The 26,305-nt window shown below is 44.3% G+C and overlaps 1 protein-coding gene across 1 annotated transcript in view; it reads right to left on the bottom strand.

Moving 5' to 3' along the window:
• Positions 1-26,305, bottom strand: part of LOC121853915 (probable glutamate receptor) — a 196,018-nt gene that overhangs the window by 64,179 nt on the left and 105,534 nt on the right. The window contains exons 7-10 of the mRNA XM_042348311.1: positions 11,288-11,505; positions 10,793-10,944; positions 10,326-10,436; positions 9,680-9,843 (exon numbers count right to left, since the gene is read on the bottom strand). Of these exons, the coding sequence (XP_042204245.1) occupies positions 9,680-9,843; positions 10,326-10,436; positions 10,793-10,944; positions 11,288-11,505 (645 nt within the window). The remainder of the gene's footprint in view (positions 1-9,679; positions 9,844-10,325; positions 10,437-10,792; positions 10,945-11,287; positions 11,506-26,305) is intronic.

Genomic DNA, 26,305 nt, shown 5'->3' with positions numbered 1-26,305 from the left:
CGTTGGCTTGAGGCGGGGTCGTAAGGTGCTCCTATTCAAGGTGCTAATTGTTGAAAGATTTCCAGTAGCTCTGAAGGAATCAGTAGCTACGCCTCATGATGTTGAAAGATGGGATCATCTTCGTAGAATTGAAGCACCTGCCAATCCCGGTGAAGAAATCGAGCTCCTGATTGGTCAAGATGCTCCATATGCACTGATGCCGCTTGAATGTTGGACAGGGAGAAACGGGGCCCATTTGCGGTTAGGACACATCTCGGATGGACCATCAATGGTCCCATGGGATACAAAGCCACGAGCACTATCCTTACTGACACACGCCTATAGGCACAAGTCAAGCAGTTCTGGGAAATAGAGGCTACTTGCTTCAAGGAAGATGGCGACATTTCATTATCAGTCGAAGATCAGAGAGTTCTAGAGCTGTGGTCGTGTCCGGGCACTAGGGCCGCTGGGCAGTATCAGCTTCCCATACCTTTCCGCAAAGATCAACCAAACTTGCCCATCAACAAAATCCTGACGGAGCGGCGTCTAAATGGACTGAAACGACGATTAATGAGGGACCGAAACCTTTATCGTAAATATACTGAGGAAGTACGTCAACTATTGAGTAAAGGCTAAGCAGAGATAGTTCCCACACAAGAACTTACAGTTAATCCTGTCAGGACTTGGTACCTCCCACATCATCCAGTATTGAATCTTAAGAAGCCATGGAAGGTCCGAATTGTCTTTGACTGTGCTGCCCCCTATGGGAGTACTTATTTGGTTCCGCCAGGTATAAATTGCTTTCATGGCCGATATTGAGGCGATGTTCCACCACGTTAAGGTTGCGCCCAAACATCGAGGTCGTCCTACTGTTTCTTTGGTGGAATGATGGAGATTTGTCACATGCACTGCTCACGTACCGGATGAAGGTACATATTTCTGGAGGAGTCTGGAGCCCATCGTGGGCAGCATATGCATTACAGAAAACCTTTTGTGGTCATGGTGCGGTAGGGTGTGTCATAGGAGGGAAGATCAGCTAAAACTAATGGCCCATCACTTTTTTGGTAGATTTTAGTGTATATAAACAGAAAATAATTTCAGTTTCAATATTTTGCAACCTTTTGCTAGGTAAATTTTAGCGTGAAATTTATCGAAAATCTAACGTACAGCTGCATTAGTGCATTACAATTAAATAGTGAACATTGCTTTCTGACTTCATTCTTTAACAACCCAACTAACAATATTTTTTTCTGTTTCAGATTCTGATGCATTTATAAGTTGATAATATTTGCGATGGCTGCTTGTGTCAGGACGAGGAACCAAAAATCCAGCCATCTCAGTCACTATCTTGGGTCTGGGAGAGAGCTCCTGAAGTCGGAGTTGCCTACATTGAGAGATGCTTTGAGATACGGTGTTTTAATCAGGCAAATCAGTGAAAAGAACCAAAGAACTTACACAAACAAAGACATTGCCAGTGATATGACCAAAGCTGTCTTGGCACAGTACACTCTGGCTAACGCTCAGTTCAAGCCTCCAGTCATAACAAGTCAGAAGAAGATTAGTGAGAGACTGCTAGCCAGTTGGGAAAAGGCAAGAGATATCTCTTTGGGAGAGGAAAACTTGCAGTTAAGGACAGCTTTGCCAAGCAACTGGACCAGTTATTTGACATAATTACTTGCAAGTGCCCAATTGTTCTCTGTCCTGAGTTTGGATGCGATCGTGACTGTAAATCCGAGGCCCACATCTCCTGTATTTGCAAGCGTGAACTGAAGATTCCTGTGATCGAACTGGCATTTGTCAAAGCACAGAGAGAGAAGACTGGCAGTATAGGGGCTCTCATGATTTCTAGCCAAGATATTCCGGAGTCCAAGAGACAGGAGGCTGCCACAGAGAGACAGAAGAGGAGAAGAGTTGCCGAGGAGGCTGCCACAGAGAGACTTGCCGAGGAAAAGAGACTTGAGAAGGCCCAGGGTGAGGTAAAAAAGGCCGATGATTGGAGTCAAGCTGATTCAGAGTTTAATGACTTCCCCATGGCTGATCCGAGTGCTGACCAGGAGAATGGTGACTTTGTCCCTAACCCAGAAAATAATGATCCCAAACCTTCCAGGCATAAGATTCGAAATAGGAAAGATATCCCGAGCATAGCTCTGGCCAGCATGCGACACCACACTGGTCTCAGAGAAACTGCAGAGATAGCAACAGCTGCCTGGATTGACGGTGGTTTGATAACACCTGATGATGTTCACCTGGTGATAGATCATTGGAGAGCTCAAGGTCAGGAGTTTGATAAGGGGATAAGAGAAAATGGAATCAATTGTTTGTTCTCTGATGGGAGAAGGGATGACACTAAAGTGTTCATGAAAGTTGGAGATTCTGACAAGTTGTTCCCTGCCATGGTGAAGGAGGAACACTACTCCTGCTGCAGTGAACCAGGAGGGAAGTATTTGTGGCATTTCACTCCAGAGAAAGATGACATCAGGAAACCAGCTGAGATAGTGGCAGATAACATTGTGAACTAGCTCAGAGAGAGGAACGTAGACCAGACTCTGCAGGCCATTGGAGGGGACAGCACCAACACGAACACAGGGTGGCAAGGGGGGGTCATACAGTGGATAGAGCGGAAGATTGGGAGGATGCCTCACAGATGGCTTATGGTATGGTTTCATACCTGCGGATGGTGGACAAGTCTGGAAACATCGAGTGCATCTTTGCGTATGGAAGAGCAAGACTGGCACCCCTGAACCGGTAGACCATCCCTCGGCTTGAACTCTGTGCAGCCGTATTAGCCGCAAATGCCGACAAATTAATAAGAAAAGAGCTGAGCATGAAGTTTGAAAGGTCAGTGTTTTGGACCGACAGTATGCTTGTCCTACAATATATTTCCAATACCCATCGGCGCTTCCATACATTCGTTGCAAATATAATCGCTGCCATACACGAATTGTCGAATGCAAATCAGTGGTGTCATGTGGGCACAGATTTAAGCCCAGCTGATGATGCAACCCGAGGGCTATCAGCTGGAGAAATGCACGAGAAGGGGAGGTGGATACAGGAACCTGGATTCTTTTGGCAGTCTGAAGAATATTGGACAGTAAGACCAACACTGGCGCAGGAACTTGTAGATGATCCGGAGGTAAAACAGAGCGTGACCACATTGATTACAAACATGGACAAAGAAGATAAGTCCATGCAAAGGCTTTGGTCTAGATAGTCATTATAGCATCGGTTGCAAAGGGGGCGAGCGTGGCTTAAGAGATTCAGCGTGTGGCTTGGAGGGACTGAACCCTGAAAAAAAAAACATGAATCATCGATTGAGCGTATCTGAATTAAAGGAAGCAAGAGTTACAATTTTCCGTAACGTGCATAGAGAACACTATCATGAGGATATAAAATCCCCCACTAGGGGTAGGATATCAAAGAAAAGCAAATTGTACTGTGTAGAGCCATATCTGGATAGTGATGGGCTACTCAGGGTTGGTGGGCGACAAAAGCATGCTCAGATACACACAGACAGTAAGTGTCCGATATTACTACCTCGTGATCATCAAGTCACTGAACTCATTGTGAGAGAAACCCATGAAGTTTGGGCTGGGCATTCGGGGAGAGAACACACTCTGTCCCTCCTGCAGCAAACATATTGGAACCCTAGATCACGCAAAGTACTCGACAGAGTTGCAAAATCATGCATAGTGTACCGTAGGAACAATTGGAAGCCCCAGTAGCAACAGCAAGCCACACTGCCTGCTGATCTCGTCAATCCCAGTAAACCCCCCTTTACATATGTGGAGGTAGACTGCTGTAAGGGCTGTAACGAGCGGGATGGTTTTCCGCCGCTCGTTTGCTTGTTCAGCGCCCCACTAGGATGGAGGAGACGGAGGTGAGAAGGTCTCTACTGCTTCATTGCACACCAGACACGATCCAGCCATCACCACAGCTGCTACTTCACCCTGCTGTTCGATTCCAACTCTGGTTGTGTACTCATCTGAGATTCCTGGTGCTCGTGGGCTGATTCCTCAGTCCTTCCCAATTCAGCTGTCAACTCCGGTCATCTACTCAAGCTACTGCCGAGGCTGCCACGTGATCGTCACTTCCTCCACGTCCTATCCACCGTCTGTGCCCGGCGTTTCTCCTGTGTGGCAAGACATCGCCTACCAATGCCTGCGCCAAGTGAGGAAGCTGCCTTGGACCTTCCCCCTGAGTGCGGATCACCGCGTTACCAGAACATTCCACCGTGCTGGTTAGGAGGAATATTCATCTGCAGCCGTAGGAAATACCTGTACTTTGTTGTATTGATTATTTTGTTCAAGTAATTGTTTGACTTCAGTGCTATTAATTTAATATTTGTGTGAGTGGTGTCTGACTTCAAGTATTGTGATTATTTTCGAAGTAAAGAGATGTCAATCTCTAACGGTTGTTTGTTACCCCTTAGAAACCCATGGTTTTTTACTTTCCTTTCTTTAAGATCCTGATTAGGCTGGCACGAGATTTATATCCTACAGGCCAGGCCTTTACAACTTCTTCGGACCCTTTCTAGTTAAACAGGCGAGGAAGCACCATAAGCGATATGGGAGTATATTCACCTGCTTGACCACCCAAGCCATACACCTCGAAATGTTGATCTCACTTGATACCGGCGCCTTCCTAAATGCAGTGACACGGTTCTCGGCTCGCAGGGGAATTCCTGAACGCATTCGCTCTGACAATGGAACCAACATGGAGCTCCGAGCAGCAGCACGGAGCTGGGAGAATAGTGAATACATAAAATCACTTTCCTAAGGAAGCATATAGAATGGATGTTCAATCCTCCCGCAGTTTCACACATTGGAGGGGTGTGGGAACGACAAATTCGAACTGTACGTAAGGTCCTCTGGGCAATTGTGGGCTCATAGGTCCTGGACGACGAACGCCCCCTTACACTGTTTTGTGAAGTGGAAGCAGTGGTGAACGAACCGCCTATTACGCCAGTCTCAGAAGACGCCAGGGACCTAGAAGACCTCACATTTTTTGCTCATGAAGCAAAACACCGATCTCCATCTGGGTGGCTTTAGTGTTGGGGAAGTATTCCACAGATGGTGGAAACATGTGCAGTTCTTGGCGGATCAGTTCTGGAAGCGTTGGCTCAAGAAATACCTACCTTTGCTCCGTCAACGGCAGAAACACCTCAAACCTCTTTGCAACTTTCAACAAAACGACCTGGTCATTGTGACTGGAGAACTACTGCCTCTACTGCCTCGGGACCAATGGCAGCTAGGTAGAATAGTAGAGGCGATGCCCAGCGATGATGGACTAGTACGTCGGGTTCAGGTAAAGACTGCACGCACCATTTTGATTTGCCCAGTGACCAAATTGTGTCTACTGGAAGGGAGTGCAAATTAATAATTCCCTGCTCTTTGGTGTCTTGGGCGTAATCGCCCAATGGGGGGTGGGGTTTATCGCTTCACTAGGCAGCGGCCAATATGTGGGTGGTGAGAGGAGTGTTGTTGTTGTACCAAGCGAACAGGCACTGACTCAGTCCTACTATAATGAAGCCAGGGGTAGACCATCCTGAATCAGCTTGATGTATCTGCCCGGGTCTTGAGACGATAATATATAACCACCAGTACATCTCAACTGATCGTCCTAAACACACCGAGGCTTTCTGCTCTGAGCCAGACCTGCAATACGTAAGTGTGCTCGGAAACCTATTATGTTTCATTGTGGACGTGAAAAATATTAATTGAACAACTTCTGATGATATGCAATTTAAAATATAAAGAATCCATTTATGTGATATTATAAAGAAAATGTATTCATATATTATATGTCACTGAACCTTCAGTTCCACCTTGTAAATTGATTATTTGTATTTGGCAGGTTTGGCTGAAATAAACAGCATCGAGTTGACGTAGCAGGTTAATCTTCTTACTGGGCGATCATAGATGTGACTTTTAATTTTGTGTAGGATTAATTTATGTGTTCTTTTAATGTAGTACAGTGTTCATGACCAAATGAACTATTTCATTGATGTCAAAATAATTATTGTATTAACATTTATAACTTTTTGTAAACTCCAGAAGGGGATGGCAAAGGTGAGGGCGGGAGTAGTAAACTACCTTGTCCTTTTGATGTAATAGTTTTATTGTCAATAAATTATTTCAATTTCCATTTCAATTTCCCTCCGGCAGAAACGGAAGGGCTATCAATTTACGCAGGTACTTGTATGTTCCGTCACCATGTGTGTACGCATGTTGCATATCGATCTCTTGCACCTATAATAATAAAAAAAAAACTATGACCGGATCTAACAGCTGACAAGTACTTAGCTCGAGATACATCAGTATCACATTTCCTGTGCTGCCACTTCCCACACCCGTCAAAGTGCAGACCTTCTTGCCGTGCCCATACAGGCACATTGCATTGAATGCAATAATCTTGACAGTCTGCCATCTTACCATTGACTGACTAACTCCGCTGGACTTTAACAATCACGAAACCTACAGACGATATTTTCATAGTTTCGAAAACTTTATTAAAGTTCAGTTCTTTACCTTAATACATTACTGAACCTAAATAAAACAAGTAACAAAACAGGTGTGGGCGAACCGACTCGATAGTGTGGGTGAATCAACTTTAAATGTAGGTAAAATGAATTATGGGCGAAATGACTAATTCCCAAAACTTAAGTCTTTGTTGAGCAAGACCCATTATTAGCTCAGTTGGATCAATCACTTATAAGTTGAATAAATGGTTAGTTTCCTTACTAAACCCCCTATTGGAAATATATCAAACGTTAATATTAAGAAAAATGTAAATTCAATTGATAAACTCAATAGCTTACACATTAATTATCATTTTAAACTGATCAGTTTTGATGTAACATCACTCTTGACAAAGGTCCCAGTACATGATTTGCTGGAGTTCATCACAGGTGGCTGCATTTACAAGGTTCCTTGCAAGGAATGTAATATGTTTTACTTAGGCCAGCCGGGAAAAGATCTTATAACTAGACTTAAACAGCATAAATATAGTGTTAGGACAGGCCAAGAATCCTATGCTTTTTCATTCATATGAAAGATAATAAGCATTGAATTGACCTTGTAATTCAATTGTCAATAGGAACATTATAGAATTTTATCTCATTAAACATACCGAATCTGTGAACATGATTTTGAGTAGTGGCATGCACAAATTGGACAATTTTGTGGTTAACAAGATTTGTAACCTGAATATGGTGGACACCTGCTGTCCCTACGGACTTGATTTCACTCTCCATCGTGCCCAGTTCGCTATATAGTTCGACAAAACAATAATGGAGGGAATATTTGGAGAAGTGAGCTCGCGCCTGTATTTAACGTCGGTGCACTTGCAATGAACACTTCTCAATATATCGCTTTCCTGCGAACAGCAGTCAAACAGTAATAAGAATACACAACAACATGTAAATATTTTATTTTTTCTGTAGCTATATCGGTCTTATACAAATAATTTCCTATAGTATATTAGAGATGAGATAATCATGGTCGTGGTTGTTATAATCATGGTCGTAGTTGTTATAATCATGGTCGTGGTTGTTATAATCATGGTCGTGGTTGTTTTAATCATAGTCGTGGTTGTTATAATCATGGTCGTGGTTGTTATAATCATGGGCTTGGTTGTTATAATCATGGTCGTGGTTGTTATAATCATGGTCGTTGGTGTTATAATCATGGTCATGTTTGTTATTATCATGGTCGTGGTTGTTAAAATCATGGTCGTGGTTGTTATAGTCATGGTCTTGGTTGTTATAATCATGGTCGTGGTTGTTATTATCATGGTCGTGGTTATAATCATAGTCGTAGGAGTTATAATCATAGTCGTGGTTGTTATAATGATGGTCGTGGTTGTTATAATCCTGATCGTAGTTGTTATAATCATGGTCGTGGTTGTTATAATCATGGTCGTGGTTGTTATAATCATGGTCGTGGTTATGATCATGGTCGTGGTTGTTATAATCATAGTCGTGGTTGTCATAATGATGGTCATGGTTGTTATAATGATGGTCGTGGTTGTTAAAATCATGGTCGTGGTTGTTATAATCATGGTCTTGGTTGTTATAATCATGGTCGTGATTGTTATTATCGTGGTCGTGGTTATAATCATAGTCATAGGTGTTATAATCATAGTCGTGGTTGTTATAATGATGGTCGTGGTTGCTATAATCATGATCGTAGTTGTTATAATCATGGTCGTAGTTGTTATAATCATGGTCGTGGTTGTTATAATCATGGTCGTGGTTGTTATGATCATAGTCGTGGTTGTTATAATCATGTTCGTGTTTGTTAAAATCATAGTCGTGGTTGTTATAATCATGGTCGTGTTTGTTATAATCATAGTTCTGGTTGTTATAATCGTGGTCGTGGTTATGATCATGGTCGTGGTTGCTATAATCATGGTCGTGGTCGTGATACTTACAGTATCTAATATACTATAGGAAGGAATAGACTAAAGTTATAATAATTAGTTAAAGAAATATTCGCCATAAGGAGAGATATAAGTACACACTGTAGTCTCGTAAGGTCCGAAAATGCTCTGGTAAAGTTGAAACTGCGCAGCCAGACGCATGATGAAACTCAGCTCCCCCCCCCTGTTATCTCTCTGTTTTCCCTTCTTTCTTCTATTTACTCATCTTCCTTCCTTTACTAATCCAAACAACATTAAAAAAAAAGTAGGCTAAGAGAAAAAGTGGAGGGAGGAGGAGGGAGCCGTACGATAACTGCAATCGTTCGGCCGGCTGACAGCGTACAGCGACATCTGTTCCCAGCGTAAATAAAATCGTTAATTAATGCGTTCCTAAAGAAACCATCGACATGGGACCAGGTTTGTTCCATTCTACGAATTTTTTGCGATTTTTCCACGAAGTTTGATGAAAAACGATTGTGCCATTTCGTCTGGCCAGAACAGACAGACACACGGCTAGTCCTATAGTATATATATATATATATATATATATATATATATATATATATATATATATATATATATATATATATATATATATATATATATATAGAGAGAGAGAGAGAGAGAGAGAGAGAGAGAGAGAGAGAGAGAGAGTATTATACAGATAACTTCAAACAATGAATACATTAAAAACTCCTGATATATGAGTTCTGTCCAACTGCTTCTTATGTGTTCATTCGAAACCGATTTCCCCATTCTATTTTCATAATAGAGTGGATACTCCTATCACGAATGTTTTCCTCCCTTTAGTAGTATATTAACACATCATCATCCATGAGCATTAACGTTGGCCGATATTCACTTTAATATCCTTTCCAGTTCTTTTTGATGAGTCTGTGCTCGAATCAAACTGTTATGTTGTCAGTTCGAATCTACATGTTGGTTGGATGCAACAGGCCATGTTGTGTATAACGGGTGTATAACGGGTGAATAACGCACGGAACTGTAAATTAGCTGAACAGGAAATGATATTTCATTCGAGACCGGGGTTCATTCTGGCTTAGGTGTTAACATCACCCCCCAAAGCTGTGAGTTTTGCACTGTTACTAGACCAAGAGAAGAATGAGCTGGCTGTAGAGTTGTGCACATACTTTCAATTAATGACTGTACGAAGACCGATCTTGTGAATTTGTTGAGGAAAGAGCAATAATACTGCCATAGCATAGTAGAAATTCAGAGGCCGAGTGTGTAGGTTTATCAAAAACAGAACAATAACACTGACCGAAGAGTAGGAGGAGGAGAGGACCGATGAAGGAGCCCATGTCAATAGGTTGATGACCTCCCCGACGACGGTCCAGCTTAGGGTGTCGGAGGCAGTGTGAGGAGTTAGCCAGTTGGTCTCCCAGCCACTTGTCCCACAAACCCGCCTCCAACAGTACCCGTACTCTACACCCAGTAAGAGAGTCCCTTGTTAACTTATCTATACCAGAAGAATTTTGCGAATTTTGTCCAATGGAAAACTCTCGGAATAATTCTTTAACCTATGTGATTTCTTTTTCACTGTGGATTTTCCCTGGAAAGATTTTTTCTATTGAAATTTATTACAACCACCTAAATAGATGCCGTTAATAATAGATAAATGTTAACTGTTGCATTACTTAACAACAAAACCAAAATCTTTTCAGACAGTTCCCCTGTGTCAGGTATATTTCCTCTCCAGTTATACTTTACAAAAAGTTTATGTGTGGAAACTTTTGTATTTGTAATCATGTAATACAGCATGTATGTCATAAAGCATAATGAATTTTATATCCTTGTATTCTAATTAATCTGATTTTGTATTGATAAATATCTAAGTAAACTATGTGAATCAACTTTGTGAATAAACTCTGAGAATAACCTCTCTTATTTCTAAGCCTTCAGCTTACATGTAGTTTGTCTTGGCGAGGTAAGGGGAGTTTTTAGGGAAGGCGAGGCACAGGAAGAGGTTACTCAACACCTTCTCTCGTGTGATGTACAGATGACACTCTCCAGTCGTGCTGAAACCATGGTCTTTGTTGTTATGTCTTGCTATATATATTTTGTTTCTAGCCGTTTGTGAACGTTATCAACGTGGAGAGTCTTAAGAGAAGTTAATATTTACCTAAATAAAAAAGTAGAAACAAAAACCAGTGTAATCACATGAAATTATCAATGACCTTTACGACAATCTTACAGTAAAGTTACGACCGAAAATCCTTCGACACTTGATAATATCTGGCATCTGCAATTGAGTTATGGATTTGATTGTATTGTAACTTATTATAAATTGAGGTAGATGTCGAAAAATTACCAAAGGTGTTGAGGAAATTTCGTCATCCACTGGACTGTACATCATCCTACCAGCAGCACCTACCTGAAGTCCTCAGCCATGGCCTTCAGCATGGATATGTCGTCGCAGATGGCAGCCAACTTACCATCAGCGATGTTCTGCCGCTCAGCCAGACAGGTCTTGATGGTCGGCCCTTGATGCATGTGAGCCTTCTGGTGTAGCTCGTACTCAGACTCCTTTCACGTGAACAAATCATGAATCAACGACATATTCTTTGTTTCATATAGCAAGAGGGAAAAAATATAAAAGACGAGTGGAGGAGAGAAGAAAAGGAAAGGTTTTCAGCAAACAAATGGAAATAACACGATAGGATGTAAATGGAAGACAAATCAGCTGATGTTTGCAAACGAAGCTACTCTGGTGGTGACTCGTTAAAAAGTTTTGAAGTTGTTAATTATATTTCATTTCTTTTATGAATTTTTTCTCAGCCTAACTTCCAATGACCAACATTAATCTAGCGTAAAAGAACCTACCCTTAGTTCTGGATTTAAGATTACTCCTGATTACGAGTAAAATTACCTCAAGGAAGGTTAGCATGAAGGAGCCAGACACAGTACGCCAGGGTAGGTCAGACTGAGACACCAGATCAGCCAGGGAATCTATGGGGATGGTAACCCGAGGCACCGTCAACATGGCCGTCAGGATGCCACCGTAGGAGGTCATGAACACTAAGGAGGCCAGGAGCCACGTGATCACTATGAGGCGTCCTCCGTCCTCTTTGGGCAGCCACTCAGAGCCTGTAGGAGGATGGAGGAAGGGTAGAGAGCCGAGGATGTACTGTACCAAGCAAGTGTTTACCTGTATAATATTTGTTTGGATGTTACTTGTACCAGTACAAGTTGTGAGCGAACTAATAGGTGGAACTTCTGACTGAATTCCATACTGATGTAGGTAACTGTTAAATCCGAGAAAACTAATTGATATTTTTTTTATCCGTATTTCCAGAAAATAAAATATATTATGCCTTCATTATTATCATTATTTTTATTATTATTATTATTAATATTTTATAATCGGCTTGATTATAAAAGTCTCATCTTTTGTGTACGTACAGTTGCCTTAAAGAGTTCCTTTACCCCTTTTATTATGTTTACGTATATGAGGCAGAGTTGTAATAATACAGTAAATTTATGGAGATAATTGATGGAAAAGATTCCAAAACATAATTTCGCTTGCTAATAATGATAAATCACTTTAAAAAAAATCAGCAAGCACATAGATTTTCTAATAAGGAAAAATATCAATATGAGTGATAAGGCTTTAAAAACGCACACAAGGAAATTGTGTAATACGTGAGGACCATACGCCATGAAGCTTCTTCACACAAGGACATTGGCGTCGCTACACATGTCTTTAATAAATCACACAATGGATCATACAGTGGTTCAAAGTACTGAAATCCTTAGAAAGCATATATGTGTATTCCGATCCATGCACGATATGTATTACAATTGTACAAATCAATGCAACAATGGGTGGTGGACGAGTGGAACAAGCTTAGCAACTTTGTAGTAAGTGCTGGAACGCTGGAAAGTTTTAAAAGGAGGCTAGATAGATTCATCGATGATAGAGAGTGGTAGTAACTCTCGACAGGAGCTGCCATACAAAGGCCAACCAGCCTAATGCAGACACCTTATTTTCTTATGTTCTTATATTCTTAATAATATATTATGGAAATATGAATATAAGGGAATATGAATCTTAGGAGGCCTAGCATAGCCACGATTTCTGTTGGGTCATTTACCCCACACCGGTTGACCCCCACCCCTTTCAGTCCAACTCCATAGAATGACTTACCTGCTGGTTATCTCATAGATGATAAGTTTTCTGGTAGTAAAGTCAGCTACTCCTACCAATATGAAGTGTTTTATTATTAGTACTATAAACGTAAAATATTTTGCTATCGGTGTAAGTCTGGTGAATGTTTTAAATAACTGAAAAAGTATATTATTTGTAACCCTCTTTTAAAATCAGTACACGGTTATTCACCTATTACCTTTGATTCCAGGTGGTTCTCTTACGCTGCCCCGTGCTGATGCCCGCAGCCTGCCACCCCGAAGATGCTTTGGTGTCATAGAGTGTGCTATTTGGTCGCCATCTGTGGAGACGACCTTGGGTGGTAGACGCAAATGATTTTTCGTCCGTGAAAATAATCCGGTCTCTCATCCTCATCAAGACGTGCCTATCGATGATGATCTTCTAATTTTATGTATTTACCAGGCTGCTTCTCGAATTATTCCAGGTGAAACTTCTGGTTACAATCGGTCTCTCAAGGCAACCGGTTTTTGTAATTGGGGAGCAGCTTCCAAAAGTCGCCTGCCATCAGTTTGGGTAGTTTTGTTCGACTTGCCACGCCATGATTGGTCTCTAAGATTCCCCAACTCTTCCCATAATCTGACACAATTTGTCCAAACGAGTGAGTCAGGTTAACAACACATATCTCACACTATATCCGAATCACATCTAAATCGAATTTTTAAAACCTTATCATAGAGGGAAAACAGTTTTCCTCTCCTTAAAAAGACAGCCAGTTGTGTAACAGGTATTAGCTAAGCTGAGAAAACTGTAGAACCCACCGCGGCGTCGCATATCGTTTGTTTCCGGACAATTTGCTTCAGAATATATCTGGTTTCGGCCTTGGTGTGAAAGCATCCTTAGGCCAAGGGCACACACTAACTACAACGCACGGGGACACTTCTTTGGCCAAACATTGCTCATCTGGGTTGTTTAATGCTCCTTCTTCTCTCCCTATGATTAATGAGCACCACTGCAAGTGTTTGGTTAAGGGGTCATTGTGTATTTTTTATTGATATTCTTGATTTTAATATATGTTATGTATCCATATACTGAGATGATTATATGCAAGTTTCATGTCATTCGAAGGTGTATTTATTTATTTTTTGTTTATTAAATAAAACTTGAAATTCGGAAGAAAAAAATGTTGAGATAACAGCCAGCATGAAAGTCTTCAATGGCTGTGGTGTTTTTTCCAAATTTGGCAGTCGTACTTTCCCATGAGAGCAGCACAGTCCAGCAGATTCTCCTTTGTACTTCTTTGCACCGCAGTGTTCACATTTCTTATCCATGTTGCCAATGACAACAGAGGGATACTTTTCATATTCTATCTCATTGTCATTGTTAAATGCTGCTCTTGCAAGTGGATGCCACTGTGTATTTTTTCTTAGAATTCTGGATCCCGCAGCTCTGTCTATTAGCATTCAAACGAATTGCATGCACTTGATCATTTTCTAGAGAAGGCCTTTCTGCTGTTTGCTATCAGTAAGCATTAAGACGGGATTCCCTTTCCTGATCTGTTTCCTGTGACCGACTGTCCGCTGTTCGCTTTCTGTTAGCATTAAGACGGGATTCTCTTTTCTGATCTGTTTCCTGTGACCGACTGTCCGCTGTTTGCTTTCTGTTAGCATTAAGACGGGATTCCCTTTCCTGATCTGTTCCCTGTGACCAACTGTCCGCGGTTCGCTCCGGGCGGCTCATCCTCTAGGCCACGGTAGGATGTCACCCTCCGGGAGGCTCCACATTGTCTCACTGCTCAGTTCCCAAAATTTCTTCTTATCAATAGTTCATTAACGGTGTATGTAAGTTCCACCATGATTTTCACTACAACGGTACAACAAAGTATATTTTTTTAGTATTAAACTGTTATTATTATATTGTCTAATCATCAATACATATTACATCATCCATCATCACTACATATAACACCATACATCACCACTACATATAACACCATCCATCATCACTACATATAACACCACCCATCATCACTACATATAACACAATCCATCATCACTACATGTAACATTATCCATCATCACTACATAGAACACCATCCATCATCACTACATATAACACCATCCATCATCACTACATATAACACCACCCATCATCACTACATATAACATCATCCATCATCACTACATATAACACCATCCATCATCACAACATATAACACCATCCATCATCACTACAGATCGGTAAATTGTTTCCGAGATTCTCGTGCCGACACACATACAAACAAACACACAAACAAACACACACACAGACATACTTCTTTGTTATATATTTATATATATATATATATATATATATATATATATATATATATATATATATTTAGATCACCTACTTTAATTTTCCATAAGCTGTGAGGTGTCATGTGCTGTTCACGTGAGGGGAAATTCCTCTAACAGTAAGCCGACCTTGAGAATGCAGGGTTAGCCTGGCCTCGCCTTCAGAAGCACCTCTCCTCACCTCACAGGCACCTCCCCTCAGGAGCACCAGTTTTCACTTGAGCCTCACGAGAATCGGATGGGTGACTTAACTCAGTCAAGCTGAGCCGCGTCCTTAACTAACACTCACAGCTTACAGTGTTAATTATGGTGCATCTACTAATAGACTGACCAATATAGTTTTACCAATGAATGGAGAAAAGACCATTTTGGGTTTGTAACTTAACCCCTTAACTTATTTATATATAAGCCAAGTTAAGGGAACTCTACCCAAAGCTTATATATATAAAGGTGGCAGCAAATAGATAGATTCATTAACTGAACCAGTGAAGCAGTGTAACTAACTCAGCAAGAACCGACGTCACTGTATGAAGGTTCCAATTGTTCCCTGAAGAATGCAGTGATGGGTAGGGAAACACCGGGTAACACTGAAGTCCATTTATTATGGATGAGAGAAATACAAGTGGTGACTAGCGTGTGCCATGCACGGCTCACACAGTCAGACTGAGACTGCCTTGCCATATGGCAGCCTCGGGGCAATGTTGCCACATAACACGTGCAGTGTTGCCACGTAATTATATACATAGATGCTACTCGGCACAGTAGCTTATATACAAGGTTGCTACTCGGCACAGTAGCATAGATACATAACCTACATCTCCCTTCCCCCCTCACGCTCATAGTCTTTGTCTTGAGCGGACTTCTTAGTCCTAAGTCGCTCCGAGCGTCGAGGTGCACTGTGGGGCGGATCCTCGTGAGGTGTAGGGGACTCGTCCTCGGTCAGAGGGCCAGCAGCAGGGGGTGGGACTGGCTGGAGGAAGCGGCGGTTCCTCCACCAGACACGGCCGCTCGGCATCCTGACCTTGTAGTCCCGCGACCGGCCGACGCCCATCACTATGCCCACCTTGTCCCAACGTGTCGTCGTCGGGTCCTGGACGCGGACAATGGCACCAATCTCCAGTGGCTGAAGAGGGCGGGCACGGTCGTCATACCGAGCCTTGGCGTCCTGGGCACGTGAAGCGGCGCGGCGGTCGCAGCTCTCGGTTCTGGTCTGCCACTCCTTCGCAAAGGCCTTGGCGTGTGCAGGAACGCAAGAGCGGAGAGGGTGACCATACAGGATTTGGGGAGGGGAGCGCCCTGTGTGGGTAGGAGTATTACGTAACTCCAGCAGTCCTTTGTCAAACGCCTCACAGCCTATGTTGCCTGAAGGGGCCACCTTGAGGACGAGGTGCTTGACTGTCTTGACCGCAGCCTCAGCATGGCCGTTTGACTGTGGGTAGTGGGGTGTTGACACGATGTGGCGGACTCCCCAACGCTCCAGGAATCCTGTGAAGTCCCGGCTGGTGAACTGTGGCCCACCGTCCGTCCGCAGACGTACGAGGACGCCCAGGTCACGAAAGAGGTGCCGGAAGTGGCGAATGGTGGCCGCGGACGTCGTGTCCGAGCCACAGATTACCACCACAGGCCAGCCAGAGAGTCAGTCGGCGACAACTCGGAAATGTTTCCCAGCTGTGCTGAAGAAATCAGCCGACACGGACTCGAAGGGCCTGGTGGGTTCGTCGTCGCACAAGAGGGGCTCCTGCTGTTGACTGGGCTGCATGATCTGGCACGGCTCACAGGCACGGACTGTATTGACGATATCCGCGTCAATGCCGGGCCAGTACACAGCCTGCCTTGCGCGGCGCTTGGTGGCCTCTGCTCCACGATGGCTGTCGTGTAAGCGGGCCAGAACGCGACGACGGAGAGCTGCAGGGACGACCACATGGGCACCGTACAGGACGAGGTCCCCATCTGCGTAGAGGTCCTCACGTATCTTCCAATACGGGCGTAGGGCGTTGTGGATGTCAAAAAGATCGCGAGGGAACCCAGTCCTCACACTCTCCAAGAGCTGAGTGTAGGAGAGGTCGTCGCGTGCCGCGGTCCGTAGTTCCTCAAGGGCCAGATCGCTGTTGGGTGGCGACACTGAGGCCTAGGTGCTGGCGAGGGACTGTACTGCCTGCAAAGTGACGATGTTGCTGACGGAGAAACCGGCCTCGATGCTGAGCATCTCGTCTTCAGGTGTAGGGCGGCTGACTGGGGAGCGGGAGAGGGCATCCGGGATGCACAACTCCTTACCTGCGCGCCAAGCCGCGGTGAAGACGAAGGCCAAAATTTTCTCCTTCAGGCGCTGGAGGCGGGGATTCTCGATGGCGTCCAGCGAATAGTGATTAAGAATGGGGACCAAGGGCCTGTGGTCTGTGATGAGGTCGAAGTGCTGTAGGCCAATCAAGTAAAATTTGCACTTCGATAAGGCCCATACCACTGCCAGCAGCTCCAGCTCGATGGTAGCGTAGCGAGACTCAGCATCGGTGAGGAAGCGAGATCCACACTGTACGAGCCGGTACTTTCCTCCACCGTGATCTTGGAGAAGGGCGTAACCAACCCCGTACAGGCGCGAGGCGTCTGTCAGGAGGGCGGTGGGGAGCTCTGGGTTGAAAGTAGCGAGGATAGGTGGATTTGACAGGGCCTTCTTCACCTTAAGAAAGGCGAGGTCGTGGTCAGGGGTCCACGTGAAAGTCCTCTTGGGGCTCATCAGGGGACGGAGAGGCCCGGCAGCGGCGGAGACGTCAGGAGAAAATTCTGCCAACTGGTTCACCAGGCCCATGAAAGACCTGAGATCCGTAAGGTTGGCAGGTTTTGCAAAGTCCGCTATGGCGCGAACTTTCTCCGGGTCAGCAGCAATGCCATCCCTTGAGAGTCGGTAGCCGCAGAAAGACACTGCAGGTGCGGCCAAGACGAACTTCTCGGCATTCAGAGTGATGCCGTGCGTCCTACACCTGGTCAGTACCTCGTCGATGCGGCGAAGATGCGTCAGGTAGTCCTCATCATAGAGGAGGACGTCATCCACTACCTTCACGCAGTTGGTCACGCCTTGAAGTGCCATGTCACCACGGAGGCAGAAGGCGTACCCCGTAGCAGCGAATCCCATAGGGCCATGGCAGTAGAGGAAGCGTCCGTAAGGCGTGATGAAAGTGGTCAGTGGGTGATCCTCCTTCTCCAGTGGGATCTGCCAGTAACCACAGAGGGGGTACAATGACGAGAAGTGCCGTACCTTCGGGTCCACACTCCGTATAGCTGCAAAAGGTGTGGGTGAAGGGTGGGTGGGACGGGACACCTGGCTGTTAAGCTTAGACAAGTCGGTAGTAATCCGCACTCCACCGTTAGTCTTAGCCACAGCGACTAGAGGGTGGCACCAAGGGGACGGGTCGTCACCAACGGGTACGATGACACCCTAGGCCACCATGGAATCCAGTTCCTTCTTGACTGAATCCCTGAAAGCGAGAGGGATCAACCGGGGAGTGTGTATGGCAAACGGCTGTGCATCTTCCCGCAGGTGTATCCTCATAGGCAGGACCCGCCATAGCCTTCAATGGCGCGGTCCGTAGGGCCTCCTTCGTCACCAACACATCCGAGTACTCCTTCAGGAAGTAGGCCCTTGCGGCTGAAGGAGACGTCTCGCTGTGAAGAGGAAGCAGCCGTGACTTGGGTGGAGGCAGGGCGGGAGTGGACACGGGTTCTGGGCCGCTCTGTGTGGCAGTGCCAGGCGCGTCGCTCGGTGATTCAAGCACCCTGCTGGCGGTATACCGAGCAGCTGGGATCTGCTCAGGAAAGTCTCTGGGCACCACGCCTAACTCCTTGCAGTGCTCCCACGACAACAAGGGTGTAGCGAGAGTAGGCTGCACGTCGATCCATCCGTGACACGATCTGTCGCCATAAGTGATCTCCGCTTGAAAGGAGCCCACAGCATCTGGCATCTGGGAACCGTCAGCATTGTAGTACTGCAGCTGAGGCGGTGGTCCCAGGTCGCGTTTGGTGAGGCACAGTTTCTGGAGGTGCTTCAGGCCTATCACCATAGTATCAGCGCCGGTGTCCGGTATCACCTCGATGTGACCCGACACATCACCGTGTGTGACGGCGACGCGGATGGTAGGGGAAGGGGTAGCCCTGGGGCGTGTGGTCGATTCCACCCTCCTGATGTGACTCAGCTGCTGCTTGGGGCTGTGTAGGCCATCTCAAGGGGGATGCGTGCGAACCACCCCGAGGGAAGTGCGCGGCTTTCCTCCTCGTCTCGGGCTTTTGGGCTTGGGTTGGCGGCAGCACTTGTCGTAGTGTCCATAACTACAGCAGGCCTGACACTTGCAGCCTCGTGCAGAGCACCTGTCTGTGTTAGACCAGTGGCCCTTACGGTCACATCCACCACACAGTGCGTCGGCGGCCGGGCATGTCTTGGGGCCATGCTGCTTTCCACAGCTGCCGCATGAAGCAATAGGAGGAGGCGTGGAAGAACGTGCAGCAGCCTTCACGTTGTTGCCTGCCTTCTTATCCTTCTTGTATTGTGAGATAGCTCTCACAGCAGGTGAGGCCTGTAAGGCAGAGGTAGCGTACTTGATGGCCTCGTACGACCGACATTCAGTCACTACCACCTGGAGTGTGGAGGAAGCGTCCAGGGGGATGAGTCGCTGCACCAACTCTTCGTGCCTGACACCTGTCAAGATCCCTTGCTTGATCCAGGCTTCCTCACATTCCCGGCTGTGCGCCTTGCAGACGTCGATCTCCTCTGACAAACTTTTCAAGCGTACAAAAAAGTCGTCAAAGGATTCGTTCTCCGCCTGCTTGCTGCTGGTGAAGGCGCGGCGAAGCAAAGCCTCGTTATTCCGACCTTTAACGTGCTCCTGTAAAAGGTCGAGCACATCCGTCACTGAAGATGTAGAATCGGGAGGCACTTGCAACTTGTGCTCCAAAACTCTCTGGGTCTCCAGCGACAAACACATCCACAGTTGGATGAGCTGTTTGTTTGGAGGCATGCTGTCAAGGTCCACCATCGTGGAGTAATCTGTCCAACGCCGCCTCCACTCACGAAAAAGCTGAAACGTGACATCTGGTGAGAGGGCGGGTGGGGGTTGAACAGATGCCTTGGGGGCTGTTGGAGTAGCAAGAGTGCCTGGAGGACGCTGGTGTGGTGGAGGAGGGAGGGTTCTGGCGCCTTGGTGCGCGAGTGAGGGAGGGTGGGTTAGCGCCAGGGTCGCCAATAGCGCCTCAAAACGCAACTTTTCCTCCTCTATTCGTATCTCCTCCCTCTGAAATTCCATCTCTCTACGTCGCTCGTCCCGGTCGTCCATCCACCTCAGAATTGTGGCAATGTCCATCACTGGAGGTGGAGGATGAGAGTCTGCGCCCGGTGGAGGGGAAGGTGGTGGAGAGTCGTGTCTCCCATCTTGACGTTGTCCCTTCTTACCGCCCATCTTAGTGTGTGCGTGGACTGCACTGTTTAGTATATAAAGTGGCGCCTCAACAGCTCGAACCACATATATATGACATAAACAGCGCAGAAATAACGCATAGAGTCAACTGTTCTGTCCGTGAGTGAGTGCGTGTGTGTCTGAGACAGCAGATGCACTTCGTGGTGGCCTTAATGCCGGTGGCTAGAGCCGCCGTGGGGGTGAGAACGTTAGTGCCTCCCCGGATGTCACACGAGAAGGGTGTACGCCTGCGTGCTCCGTGGGTACCACAAGAAAAAGAACAGGCCAATGCTCAACTCTCAGCTCTAGACACACTAATACACTGACACTAACACTGCTACTGTCACTAAAAAGCACTGTGACGGCCCAACACTGCACATCCGGCGAAACACAACACAATACACTAAGAGTCGACGTGCACATCGCCGGCAGATGTAGCCGTCAGCATTGTTCACACACTTGTAAGTCCACAGATCCTACTCACTGCGCCATGAAGGTTCCAAGTGTTCCCTGAAGAATGCAGTGATGGGTAGGGAAACACCGGGTAACACTGAAGTCCGTTTATTAAAGGATAGGAGAAGTACAAGTGGTGACTAGCGTGAGCCATGCACGGCTCACACAGTCAGACTGAGACTGGCTTGCCATATGGCAGCCTCGGGGCAATGTTGCCACATAACACGTGCAGTGTTGCCACGTAATTATATACATAGATGCTACTCGGCACAGTAGCTTATATACAAGGTTGCTACTCGGCACAGTAGCATAGATACATAACCTACACTGTAACCCAAGTAGCAGGGAAATTTTCTAAGCGTCATTCTCCAAGGCAACAAACTATATACCATATATATTCTCGTGAGCAACGTTTTATGTCAAGTGATATATTTAATGTCATCCCAGATCGACATAAAAAATATATTTTCTCAATAAAATTTAATAAGTGAGTTAACAATAATTCATTGGAGTGTGGCAACACCCGGTACCCAGGAAAAGGCTATAACTGAGTCTCCATCTCAAGTGGACGTGATCCAGTACATTCCTTTAGCCTGCCGTGTGGGAGTATCCATCACTACAAAGACTTAACGTCAGACACTCCACTCTCCCCAACTCTCAAGTGTTGTGGAGACGCTGTCTGTACATTTTTTTTCCCTTCTCAAAGAACAAGCAACCCATACAGCTACAGTACAACCCTGTGTTCAAGACACAGAAAGAAATGCCTGTTTAGACATCCCAAGTTGTGTAAATAAGCCTTTTCTGTGGTTTGTAAAAACAGAGAGTGGTAAATTCTTTGTAAACATAGCTACATCTGGTACAGGCCAACTACTTGACCTGTCATACTCAATCAACTCCAAGCGGTGTACCAGCTCAAAGGTATATTAACCTAGTGACCTCACAGAATCGCCTAACGACACTAGTGACCTCCGAGTTCACCACCGAGTTAGCCATCCATCACCCCTCTAATGGTTGACCATGTTTACTCTCGTCAACACCAGACGCCATCACTATATATAACACCATCCATCATCACTACATATAACACCACCCATTATCACTACATATAACAACATCCATCATCACTACATATAACATCATCCATCATCACTACATATAACACCATCCATCATCGTCACTACATATAACACCATCCATCATCATCACTACACATAACACCGTCCTTCATCACTACAGTTCGGTAAAGTAGTTTCCGAGATTCTCGTGCGGACACACATACACACAAACACACAGACATGCTTCTTTGTTTTATATATATGATATAGATCACCCTACTGTAATTTTCCATAAGCTGTGAGGTGTCATGTGCTGTTCACGTGATGGGAAATTCCTTTATCAGTAGGCCGACCTTGGGTTAGTAGGGTTAGCCTGGCCTCGCCTTCAGAGGCACCTCTCCTCACCTCACAGGCACCTCCCCTCAGGAGCACCAGTCTTCACTTGAGCCTCACGAGAATCGGATGAGTGGCTTAACGCAGTCAAGCTGAGCCGCGTCCTTAACAAACACTCACAGATTACAGTGTTAATTATCTACTAATAGACTGTGACCAATATAGTTTTACCAATAAAATTGGAAAAGACCATTTTGGGTTGTAACCTAACCCCTCAACTTATTTATATAGAAGCCAAGTTAAAAGGGAACTCTACCCAAAGCTTTTATATAACGGTGGCAGCAAACAGATAGAACCATTAACTGAACCAGTGATACAGTGTAACTAACTGTGCAAGAACCGACGTCATTGTAACCCAAGTAACAGTGAAATTTTCTAAGTGTCATTCTCCAAGGCAACAGACTATATACTGTATATATTCGTGTGAGCAACGTTATATGTCGTGACTACAAGCAGATGACTGGAGTCCCCATCTCAAGTGGACGTGACCCAATACATTCGTTAACGCCTGCCGTGAGGGAATATCCATCACTACAAAGACATAACGTCAGACACTCCACTCTCCCCAACTCTCAAGTGTTGTGGAGACGCTGTCTGTACAATTTTTTTCCCGTCTCGAAGAACAACCAACCCATACAGCTACAGTACAACCCTGTGTTCAAGACAAAGAAAGAAATGCCTATTTAGACATCCCAAGTTGTGTAAATAAATGTTTCTTTGGTTTGTAAAAACAGAGTGTGGTAAATTCTTTGTAAAACCAGTTACATCTGGTACAGGCCAACTACTTGACCTGTCATACTCAATCAACTCCAAGCGGTCTAACAGCTCTAAGGTGCATTAACCTAGTGACCTCACAGGATCGCCTAACGACACCAGTGAACTCCGAGTTCACCAAGTTAGCCATCCATCCATCTAATGGTTGACTATGGTTACTCTCGTCAACACCAGACGCCATCACGAATTCATCAAGGAATTCATCTTTAAACTACACACCAGCAACCCTGACCGTTAATCTCGACCAGCTGACTGTCATCGAAGATACTGAAGTCTACGGGATTAAAGGCCAAATTTTCAAGAAATTCCCAGGATTCTACAATCAAGCCAACAGTAATAGATAGACAGGACACCCTATATTAAACACACATGAACATATGCTCCAACACAGCATCACACGTTATTGTAGGATAATGTTAAGTTTATAAGGGTCTTACTTATTATTATTATATATATATATATATATATATATATATATATATATATATATATATATATATATATACACTCAACACCTCAACCCGCCAGGATTCGAACCCACGGCCCACTAGCCTATGACTGTGACCGGGGAAGGCTAACCGCTGGACCACCAGGATACTAAAAGCAGTCCTAGACTTTGTTATATTTCACACAAAGCATGTTCAACGAGCTTATGGCGCCGTGAACCTCTAATGGGGACCACCTGTATCACGTAGGTGGTCAGAGTAACGTTTTACCAAATCCGGCTTCGAAACACGAGGATCCATATATATTTCATTAGCCCAATAAAGCACGCGGACTTCTACATACAATCAACACCTCAACCCTCCAGGATTCGAACCCACGGCCCACATGCCTATGACTGTGACCGGGGAACGCTAACCGCTGGACCACCAGTATACTAAAAGCAGTCCTAGACTTTGTTATATTTCACACAAAGCCTGTTCAACGAGCTTATGGCGCCGTGAACCTCTAATGGGGACCACCCGTATCACGTAGGTGGTCAGAGTAACGTTTTACCAAATAAATCACTGTAGGTGCGCGTGATCTAGGTATATGCTGATAACCGCAAGGAAAGAAGAAAACACGAAGTTCCCAAGCGCTTTCGTGTAATTCACATCTTCAGGGGTGAGTACAGACTAGAGAGAGATTCCCTGGATGATATTTCACTGCCTGTCTCGAAAGACGACTTCATCGAACTCATCAAACTATGTATTAAGGATTGCAAATTCGAATTCAAGGGAGAATATTATGCTCAAAAATTTGGTATGGCAATGGGTAATCCACTCTCACCTGTATTAAGCAACCTATATATGGAATTCTTTGAACAGAAACTATTAAGTAATATTTTACCACCCTCAGCAGTCTGGTTTAGATATGTTGATGATGTATTATGTCTCTGGCCATGAGGACCTAAAAGCTTTCCTGCCACGACTTAACAACTTAGCCCCCTCGATCAAATTCACTGTGGAATTAGAGCAAGACTGTAAATTGCCATTCCTAGACTGTCTGATACACAGAATAGGTAACACTTTTAAGTTCAGTATTTATAGAAAACCAACTAATGTGTGTTCATACATTCATTATTATTCTGCCCACCATCATAAAGTCAAACAGTCAGTATTTTCAACAATGTTTTTACGTGCCTTGAGAATTTGCAGTCCGGAATTCATCGATGAGGAATACAAATATATATATAATATTGGCTCAAACCTTAAATACCCTAGATCTTTCATAGACAAATGCCTAAACATTACTAAGAAAACTTTTTATAGAACTGATCCCAAGCCCACCCATGACCATAAGAATATCTTAATATTACCATTTCACAAAAATTTCTCACACATTCCTTCACAACTAAAAACCTGGAACGTCATGCACTGTTAAACAAATGTTAATCAAGAACTCCCCCAACAACACAATTGGTTGCATTTATAAAGTTCCTTGCAAGGAATGTAATATGTTTTACTTAGGCCAGACAGGTAAAGATCTTGCAACTAGAATTAAACAACACAAATACAGTGTTAGGACAGGCCAGGAATCCAATGCTCTGTTTGTTCATTTGAGGGATAACAAGCATTGCATTGACTGGGATAATGCCTCCTCAATATTACCATGTAATTCAATTTATAGTAGGAACATCATAGAATCTAGTCTTATTAAACATACCGAAGCATTCAACATGAATTTGAGTAACGGCATGTACAAGCTGGACAATTTTGTAATTAAGAAGATTTGTGACCAGGTGAGAAGGCCGGGTCACCTGACCATCTGACATGACCACCAACCGTTGTGTGCTATTTAAAGATTAGTAGGGTCATTACCTAATACCTGACCATTGTGGACCTGGTCTCACCCTCCTCTATATATATACACCTTGATTTGTATTTCTCTCTCTAGTCTGTACTCACCCCTGAAGATGTGATAAGATAAATCTTGATAAAATCACACGGGAAAAGAGAAACAACGGAGCACCTTTGCTTTCGTGTTTAATCAAGACATCTTCAGAGGCAACTGGATTACATGGACAGAGAGAGGCTTAAATATACAGGGTGACCTTAAAAACATGAGGTTAGGTCATAATGATGTCATCCACTAATCCCCACACCAACACACAAGTAGAGGAGCTTAAGAGAAGGGGGGTGACGTGACTAGTCAGGTCATGTTCAAAAATAAGGGACCCACTAAATAACTATCATACATCTAGATCAAAGGTTTTCAAAGCATTTTTAACTTTGGGCCACTGACAAATAAATTTATGTAACATATTATCAGTTTTGAACTGACCATCACTAAGGTTTATTGATTTTAATTCCTTAATCAAACTAGCTTCAACCAGAAGTCTTTCTGTGACACAAGATGATTTAAATACTTCTAAGCTTTTTTCCCAAGCAATGGGATGATTATTATTCCTAACATGAACAAACAAGGCACTGCTTTCAGATGCTGTTCTGATATTATACTTATGTTGTTTGATTCTGAGCTGCAGTGTTTTTCCTGTCTGCCCTACATAATTACAATTACATTTGCTACATGGAATACAATAAACACTTCCATTTACATTCAAACTTGGGGTATTTCTTATTAACATATTGGTAATGGTTGAGTCATACTTGAAAACAACATTAATATTTAGAAGTTTGATTAGGGGATGACATCATTATGAACTGACCTCATGTTTTTAAGGTCACCCTGTATATTTAAGCCTCTCTCTGTCAATGTAATCCAGTTGCCTCTGAAGATGTCTTGAATAAAGACGAAAGCTAAGGTGCTCCGTTGTTTCCCTTTTCCCGTGTGATTTAATCAAGATGTGTATATATATATATATATATATATATATATATATATATATAT

This window comes from Homarus americanus, unplaced genomic scaffold, assembly GCF_018991925.1.
Source record: "Homarus americanus isolate GMGI-L3 unplaced genomic scaffold, GMGI_Hamer_2.0 scaffold18703, whole genome shotgun sequence".
Lineage (NCBI taxonomy): Eukaryota > Metazoa > Arthropoda > Malacostraca > Decapoda > Nephropidae > Homarus > Homarus americanus.
The sequence above is the reverse complement of the archived record's forward strand: the minus strand, read 5'-3'. Positions and strand labels throughout refer to the sequence as shown.